The 9,576-nt window shown below is 44.2% G+C and overlaps 1 protein-coding gene across 1 annotated transcript in view; it reads left to right on the top strand.

Moving 5' to 3' along the window:
- Window positions 1-1,803: 1,803 nt before the first annotated feature.
- The window catches only part of LOC310792999 (ovochymase-2), a gene marked incomplete at both ends in the record, with an annotated part of 16,389 nt that continues 8,616 nt past the window's right edge, over window positions 1,804-9,576 (top strand). Inside the window, 8 exons of the mRNA XM_083654751.1 lie at window positions 1,804-1,866; window positions 3,024-3,121; window positions 3,323-3,495; window positions 3,747-3,842; window positions 6,432-6,604; window positions 7,179-7,383; window positions 9,106-9,138; window positions 9,285-9,375. Of these exons, the coding sequence (XP_083510877.1) occupies window positions 1,804-1,866; window positions 3,024-3,121; window positions 3,323-3,495; window positions 3,747-3,842; window positions 6,432-6,604; window positions 7,179-7,383; window positions 9,106-9,138; window positions 9,285-9,375 (932 nt within the window). The remainder of the gene's footprint in view (window positions 1,867-3,023; window positions 3,122-3,322; window positions 3,496-3,746; window positions 3,843-6,431; window positions 6,605-7,178; window positions 7,384-9,105; window positions 9,139-9,284; window positions 9,376-9,576) is intronic.

Here is a 9,576-nt window from a genome sequence, read left to right on the forward strand (position 1 = left end):
ACAGAACTGTCTGTGCTCCTAGACAGCTCCTGTCTGTGCTCCTAGACAGAACTGTCAGTGCTCCTAGACAGCTCCTGTTCTTGGCTGTGTGTCTTTTATTTCTGTACTGTTTTGAATCATCTCCAATCCATCCAGTATCCAGGTGCCTCTTATTCTGTTGACAAGATCATTCACGCTGCAGTGCACACAGCTGCTCTCTGGCTAGTCAAAATGACTAGCTTTTAGTTCACCAGCTTCAAAGGCAGATCAAACAAAATATGAATTGCTACTTCCTGACTGATGAGTAGTTCTCATGCAAGAATGTAAGATCTTAATCGTTCAAATTGTCTCTAATGTCAACCAATGACGTTCCAGAAGCTCTTAACAATGTCCGTCCCTACTTTGGGCTCACATGTCTGACTCACACTCGTGTGCTCCTTCCCAAACACAGGCTGGCTTGTTGTCTTCCTGTATCCCGTCTTATAAAGCTTGACCTCAAAGGTCAAGTTGGCCATCTCACAATGTCTCATATTCTCTCTGGCTTGGTGTAAACCAAAGCCAAAAGAGCTAATGAAAGGCTCTTCTGGAGTGGAAACCTAATGTTCTCCACTCATCCTCAGGCTTTAGATGTCAACCCACAGGCCGAGAAGCCATCGTTCATCCAAAATTTAGATTGAGTCTTCCCAAGATTTAATTTCTCCCCTTTGCTTCTCCCTCGTCTTCTCTATCTCCCCTCTTCTTTGTCGACATGTTTATGGGCCGTCTCACTCTTTCTCCTGACTTTATGAGCAGTTTTACAGCAGCTGGGCCGTTTCTGTCTCTGTCATGGCAGCAGAAGAATGACCCAAACCTCAAACCTCCCATATTTGACCTTGAGAGTGCAAAGGCAAGAACTACTGAAACGATGGCTGCAGTCAAATGAGTGTTTTCTTGTGTTTATGCAGAGTCACATTCGCTCAGTATTCCTTCACTGTCACTTGTGGAAAGGTCAGCTGGTCGCCGTTTCTGGAGGCAGTGTGACGTTATGAACTCCCGCTGCTGTTTTACTGGCTTGTTAATGAATGGCCCCTCACACACACATGCGTGCGCGTGTGCACACACACACACACACACACACACACACACACACACACACACACACACACACACACACACACACACACACATTTGTACAGCTGTAGTGAGGACATTCATTGACAATGCATTCCCAAGCCCCTAACCTTAACCATCACAACTAACCCAAGTCTTAACCTTCAAACAGCCCTTTGAAGGTGTGTGAGAAAGTGAGGACCTGCCAAAATGCCCTCACTTTCCTAAAATGTCCTCACTTCCCAGGTATAATACTCGCGCACGCACACGCACACACGCACATGCACATGCGCGCACGCACGCACGCACACACACACACACACACACACACACACACACACACACACACACACACACACACACACACACACACACACACACACACACACACACACACACACACACACACACACACCAGGGTCTATAAACTATTTTGCCTCTATCCCTGGTAGGACCCAGTCCTGATGTGTGTGTTAGTGATGAAGACCGCTGCTGTTCTGCTCTCTCTCTGTTGTTGGATAAACGTTGAAGTCCATGCTGCTCAAACAGGTGAGTGATGGGATGGATTCTAAGCAGGCAGAGGACACACATTACACAACATCTGAAATGCATTCATATGACTTGCTGATTTGTTACATATAATTTTCATGGCTCCATGGACAACATCTAACATGCTTCATCCTTTCATCCTCCCAATCAGGTTGGAAGTGTGGAGCTCCTCAGGCCAGGAGCCCGATGGATCACACACTGAGGGTGGTAGGAGGGACCGAGGCCACGTATGGATCACACCCATGGCTGGTCAGTGATTTGCCCTCAAAATTCTGCCTTCTTTAAAGTTATAATCTCAAAGATTTTCATGTCAATAAATATCTGTTAAGTCACTATCTATCTGATAGTGAGTTAACACAATGGTGATTGAGACATTGATGGAAGCCTTTGCATTTTCAGTATTGCAGCATTTATGAACTTGGTGTCTGTGGTGACACAGGTAGGTGGAGCTAACGCAATAGACTCACTCTGTAGGTTACTGTAGGTTCCCGACAACTCTTGTGTGAAGTAGGATAACAAGCTGCTTTTTTCCGGTCTCTGCTAGCATTACAGGTGGTTACTATGGCCGAACAAACTGACTAATGTCACATAATGCAACACTGTTTGGATCTCACCTGCAATTACCATCATTAACCATCCAGATCCGTGAACTCGCATTCTGTAGAACGAAACATAAATGTGAGTTCACGTGACCGGATGGTTTACCTGGTAAATAGGTGTCACCCAAGAGAAGAAAACTGAAATTTTAGAGATTATAACTTTAAAGTGGTAATCTGCATCTAATTGCTGTGGTGTCTCTGCACTCCTCAGTTGTCAATCAAACAGTGGGTCCATTACTGTGATGTCTTTCTCCTTGGATTCTCTGTTTGAGTCTCTCTGTCTCTCACTGCTCATGATAATTACCCACTTCTTCTTCTCTGTTCTGTCATGGAGGCTCTCAATGCTCATGATAACGAACCAGTTCTTCTTCTAGTTATTCAAAGCAAACCGCTGTTGCTGCTGCAGGAGTGGTCAAATGCATCACAAAGTAACAATGTTTGTTAATGAACCTGGCACAGCAATAAACTCCATTTCTCATTTGTGTGTAGTGGCGGGTAAACCCCACCCACTGTATCGACCTGAGAAGTTGTGAGTGAGGACATTGTCTTCTTAATTTTGAGTAAAACATCAACCAACGATTTTCTGGTAGACATGTACGCCCCTTTTTTATTCACCACTACATCACTGTCTGCAGCTGGGCTAATAGTTGGTCAAACTCCCAAGTGATTGAATATCCACTCCATACTTCAAGAGAGACAGAGAGCACACATCTATTCCATCCAGAGGCTCTCATCAATCTGTATCAGTTTGCAGTTGTTGTGTAAATGTTGAATGTCTGTCAAGGCAGTATTCTACTGTGTGCTCAGGTTTCTCTGCAGAACAACAGATCTCATTTCTGTGGGGGGGCGATCCTAACTGACCGCTGGATCATGACCGCCGCACACTGCTTTGCATCGATGTCAAAGTAGGATTCTTACCCATTGTCTCAGAGTATTGACTGTATTGTCTACTGTTGTCTATGTATTTTGATTTACATTACATTACATTATGTCATTTATTTAGCAGATGCTTTTGTCCAAAGCGACTTACAATAGTATTTGACAATGAAGACGGCTTTCTCTGCTGGTATCCAATAAACTAAATCCTATGTCTCTCCTCTTTCTAGAGAGTTTCTCGGCAGTGTGAGAGTGGTGGTGGGCGAGTTTGATCGGAGGGTACGAGATGAAGAGGAGCAGGTCTTCCTCATCAAGAATGTCTCGGTACACGAGAAGTACCAGCGTGCTTTGCCCATGAGCTACGACATTGCCCTGCTGGAGCTGGATCAACACATTCGACTGGGCAGGTTTCCTCTCTGATGATTAGTTTGATTTCTCTCTGATTTTAAACCTCAGAAAATCCTGGCAATTTGTAAATGTAAAGCACACTTTACTAAAAACCACTGGCACGGAAGCTTTCTTACAAAAACTTCTTACTTTCCTTAAGTGTAATAAAATAACACTACATTATTACAAATAATAATAGACCAAAATGTGTTGCCCGCATCTTACTTTGCTAAAAACCAACCTGTGACTGTGATTGTCTCTACACAGGAGCCAGTGTCCAGCCAATATGTCTGCCTCTGCCCAGTGAGAATTTCCCGCCTAAAACCAGATGCATTGTAGGTGGATGGGGCAGGATGAAGGAAAGTATGTTTTCTCATTAATGTTTTAAGTTACACAACTGTTGTGGACACAGAATTTACAGGCAGCGGTGCAAGGGTCAACTGGAACACACGGAGTGACGTTAAGTCTGATGTCATAACCTCTGATGATGTCATGCCATGCCCCACAATCATCAAGTGATGTCATACCCACTTCAACTTCAATAACAGTTGTGGTGCTTGGACCCCTAATAAGAATGGCAAATACAAGAGGGGGGACCAGCAGCAGAGCTGCCCAGCCCCTAATAAATAATAATAAGAATCCTTACAAATACAATGGCGTTCCAGTACCTGTCGTTATGTAGACATGTGCAATGTGCAATCTAAGTAGGTTTCATTATCCTAAGTGATGGAACCGCTTCATTACATTACATTACATTACGTCATTTGGCAGACGCTTTTATCCAAAGCGACTTACAATAACACATTTTTGTCAGCAATAGAGCGATCAACTATGCAACACAGTCTATGACAACTACAACATCTGAAGGAATAGTGGTAAAGTTAAGTTAGATTTTTTTTTTTTTTTTTTTAGAGAGAGAAAGAAGTTAGTTCAAGAAGGGCCCAGATGGAGCATGAAAAGGTGTGTTTTTAGTCTTTTCCAAAAGATCGGCAGTGATTCAGCCGTCCTGACTGAAGGTGGAAGCTCATTCCACCATTGAGGTGCCAGGGACGAGAAGAGTCGCAATCAGGATGAGCGACTTTTTAGCCCCCGTAGCGAAGGAGGGGCGAGGCGTCCTGCACTAGTGGAGGAGCGAAGGGAGCGGTGAGAGGTTTGGAACCTGACCATAGATTGCAGATACAGAGGAGCTGTCTGGTGTACTGCCCTGTAGGCCAGTACCAGTGTCTTGAATTTGATGCATGCTGAGATGGGAAGCCAGTGAAGGTCCCGTAAGAGGGGAGTGACATGAGAGAATTTCGGTTGGTTGAATACCAGATGGGCTGCAGCGTTCTGAATGAGCTGAAGCGGTCGGATGTCGGCGGCAGGTAGGCCGGCCAGGAGCACGTTGCAGTAGTCCAGGCGGGAGATGATAAGTGACTGGACCAGGAGTTGAGTCGCTTCCCTTGTGAGAAAGGGACGGATTTTGCGGATGTTGTAGAGGGAGAACCTACAGGAGCGTGCTGTCGCAGCTATGCTGGCCGAGCAAGACAGCTGGTTGTCAAGGATCACCCCAAGGTTCTTAGCCGTTTGGGAGGGAAGCACAGTGGTATTGTCAATGGAGATGGAGAGATCTGCGAGAGGGCAGTCTTTCCCTGGGAGGAAGAGTAGCTCTGTTTTACCAAGATTGAGCTTGAGGTGGTGGGCAGACATCCAGTCACCAATGTATTTGAGGCATGCAGAGATGCGAGCCTCGATTTGGGTGTCGGAGGGGGGGAAGGAAAGGAAAAGCTGGGTGTCATCGGCATAGCAGTGATAAGAAAAGGCATGAGATGAGATCACATGGGCAAGAGATCTGATATAGAGAAGGAAAAGTAAGGGGCCCAGAACTGAGCCCTGGGGGACACCGGTGGTAAGAGGGCAGGATCTGGAGACGGACCCTCTCCATAAGACCTGGTATGAGCGGTTAGAGAGATAGGAAGCAAACCAGGAGTGTGCAGAACCTGAGATGCCGAGGTCAGACAGAGTGGAAAGAAGGATTTGGTGGTTGACTATATCGAAAGCAGCGGACAGGTCAAGGAGGACAAGGACAGAGGAGAGGGATGAGGCCTTAGCAGTGTGAAGGGCCTCTGTGACTGCAAGAAGAGCTGTCTCAGTAGAGTGAGAGGCCTTGAAACCGGACTGCAGAGGGTCCAGGAGGTCATTCTGGGAGAGATAGAGAGAAAGTTGGTCGGACGCTGCTCGTTCGAGGGTTTTGGAAAGGAATGAGAGAAGAGAGACAGGTCTGTAGTTCTGAATAGCAGTAGGGTCAAGGGAGGGTTTCTTAAGCAGAGGCTTGACTCTGCTTTCAGTGCAAATGTGCAACTGGACAGAGGAGGGGGGGGTGAAGGAGGGGTCCTGATTTGTCAGGATGATGGCCTGGGTATTTAGTAGAGACGATGATGGCCTGCCTATTAGGTTTGTGTGAAACAGCAATTATAAAGGAATTGTTTGTGTTACTTTTAGATGTTTTTTTTATTGCATCAGTTTAAGGGTAAGTTATTTTAATTATAGGCTAGTATCTTCTGCCAAGTACTTTGCTGTGATTGCCCAAACTTGAATTGGTTTATTTGACAGTTTCATTTAATAAAATGCAAGCTCTGCCAAGGCATTGGCATTCCCCATTAATTTTCCCATAGATGTTTTAGCTACTTGGTCAAACCAAGCGATTCAACTATGTTCAGAATAAATAAATAAATAAATAAATAAATAAATAAATAAATAAATAAATAAATAAATAAATAAATAAATAAATAAATAAATAAATAAATAAATAAATAAATAAATAAATAAATAAATAGCAAGGGCGGCAAGAACACTTAAAAGAGGATAGTAGCTATAGCTATAGCTCTATATTACATACTTAGCCAGAAAAATTGTGCTTCCCTCGCTTTGCCTATTGAGGTTTACTCAGTTCTCTGTCCTATTCATTCTTAGGGGGTCGTGTTCCTGCGGTACTGAGAGAGGTCCTGTTGGACTTGGTGGAGGCAGCCAGGTGTAAATATGTCCTCCAGACGGTCAGAACCTCCCTTCTGCACCAGGGACCAGACCAGCCTGGGACGCCTGTACTGTGTGCTGGACCAGAGAGAGGAGGAAAAGATGCCTGTCAGGTAGATAATACTGTCTACACAAGAATGTCAATTTTAATCTCCCATAAACCAATTCATATGCAATGAGATGCCTTCTGGGTTTCTTAAAAAAATTGCATCATCTACTGTGATGTCTACAGCAATGTATACTGCTAAATCTTACACACATACTCACTTTTATAATAAATAAAAGAATGGTGTAAAAGCAGTGCTTGTATGTAATACTATGCTACATGTATGTTTGCTAACAATGCATTTGTTAGCTAGAGAGCCTAACAGCAGCCTAACAATCTGTACTCTCCCTGGAAGATATGCAGGCAGCTGATTTTAAACAGAGAGAGATCACCACATCCAAATAAACAGATCATTATGTTGCTGTGAATGCGCCGTGGGGCTGTACCTTTTGAAGCACTGCACTTGCTTTGAAAGTTGTTTTGATCCAGTCCATTTACCAGCAGCGCCTGTTCCCACACAGCCAACGCATCACTTGCATCAGTGACTGGAAACACGGGGCTGGAGGCTGAACGCAGGGACTTTTTTCACTTTGTGCTTTTAATCACCCCCTCCTTATTCCTCCACCCCGGACTCTCTGCAGGGCGACTCAGGGGGTCCTCTGGTGTGTCCTGTGGCGGGGCAGGGGGGCGGGCGCTGGGTGGCGGTGGGCGTGACGTCCTGGGGGAAGGGATGTGGTCGGAGCTGGGTGAACAACAGCAGTCGCCCCCCCTCCAGGAGAGGCTCACCGGGGATTTTCACCCATATCAGGCTGCTGCTGCCCTGGATCAAGAGCAAACTGAGAGAGGGTAAGGTGTCAGGCCAAATTATTCCGAGTTCCATTATAGTGAAATGAGTCAAAGGGGTAAGACCGGTTGTACTGGTTGTTGCCCAGGACAACCATGGTACCATAATACCGGTGGACACTGAGTAGCTCTACTGGAGCAGTTGGGGGTTCAGTGTTTTGCTCAAAAGCGACTCAACAGTAGTTCTTGAAGGAGGGAAGAGTGTTATTCATTCACTTCCCAGCCAGTCCTGGGATTTTTTAAGTCTGCCCCTCTAGGCTGCTGCCGACCCCTTATGAATGAATTATAATCATTATGATCATAATGTGCAGACAATGTACAATACTCTCTGGGGCATCTTCTGTCATATATATATATATATATATGGCAGAACATGCTTTAGAGTGCAGGGAAATAAGAATAGTGCATAATGCTATCCAACATAATGTGCTAATGAGGCACCCCACAGTCTGCTTTAAGTCAATTGGAACTGAAGAGTCATAACAATCAAAGGATATTAAGGGCAATCATTATATAAGTAGGCTACTGTTATTATACCATAATTACTATACTATAAATAGTATTGCAAATGCTATAAAAATAACTTGCCTTAATGAAACTAAGAGGAAATTAGAAGTGCACACAGTAGAGTGCACTAGGCTCGGTTTACGCCTAACCATAACCTAACAAACCTAAACCCAACTGCGAAAGACACCGCTATACGGGAAACACTATCTGATGGGGAAATAGAATTGGACACAACACCTGGGGAGAATTCAGGTTTTTTTTTACAATGTGGACCTTATTTCCAGATTTAATTATGATTTTTAACTCACCCTGATTTATTTTATTTATTTATTTTTTATTGATCCACTACAACATTATAATGCGCCGAGCAGCGGCCTGGAATAGAGGAAATAGGGGCATGTGTAATGCATGTATTTACGTCCTGTAAATAGCTTATTTTCTGACACACAGTGTGAGTTAGAAATCATAATTAAAGCTGAAAATAAGGTCCAGGTTGTAAAAAAACGGAATTCTCCTTTAACATCGGCTCCGTGTCAACAGGTGTCTGACGTACGTCAAGTGTCGGACAAGGCATTTTATGCTCAAATGATGACGAGACATCTACTGTACACAAGCTGTTTCAAATACGCTCACACACTCACTCACGAGCGCACTCACTCACTCATGCACACATGCACACACACAAATTCACACACTCACTCACTCATGCACACATGCACACACACAAATTCACACACTCACTCACTCATGCACACATGCACACACACACGCACACACACAAATTCACACACTCACTCACTCATGCACACATGCACACACACAAATTCACACACTCACTCACTCATGCACACATGCACATACACACGCACACACACAAATTCACACACTCACTCACTCATGCACACATGCACACACACACGCACACACACACACACAAATTCACACACTCACTCACTCATGCATGATTCCCTCCAGGCGGCACCTGGCGGAGATAATACGTCTGATCAATAAATTGATTATTACTCTGCTATACTGCTTTAATACTTCTGGAATCCACCTAGGTTTTTACCATGAAAATACATGGTTAACAGTCACAGTCCTATGAGAAGGTGTTTATGTACTGGTATGTATTGGGTTGGTATAATACTGATAACATTGTTTATTAATAAAGCTACTTATTATTTTTCTTATTCTCAATTTTATCTTTATATGCCTCAGCCTATGGGCAGCAGAAGGGGAGGACTCTGTCGAGTGAGTTGTTTCCATCTAGTCAGCACAATTCATATTCATCTATTTTTCATAATGTGTACTTCTTCTTTGATGTGTACAGTTGTGTGTGTGTGTGTGTGTGTGTGTGTGTGTGTGTGTGTGTGTGTGTGTGTGTGTGTGTTTTCCAGGACTGTGCAGCGTGAGTGATGGGCCTGTGACTGACAGCGAGGGCGTCATCAGAAACCCCGCCCTCCCGGGTCATCGCTATGACAACAATGAGTGAGTGACAGTTTAGAGGAGGTGCACCTAGCTCTGCTGAACTTTAGAAACTAACATGAGCAATGATAGCCACCTATGACTGAACAGACAAAGAAGAGATCATTTGATCCAAATTCACCTCTTGGTTCAATAATTAATCATTCAAACGAAACAATGTATTGACCAGTATGTTGTAATATTCCATATTCCATGTGAAAGAGC

Source organism: Poromitra crassiceps (assembly GCF_964638095.1).
Source record: "Poromitra crassiceps genome assembly, chromosome: 18".
Taxonomy (NCBI): domain Eukaryota; kingdom Metazoa; phylum Chordata; class Actinopteri; order Beryciformes; family Melamphaidae; genus Poromitra; species Poromitra crassiceps.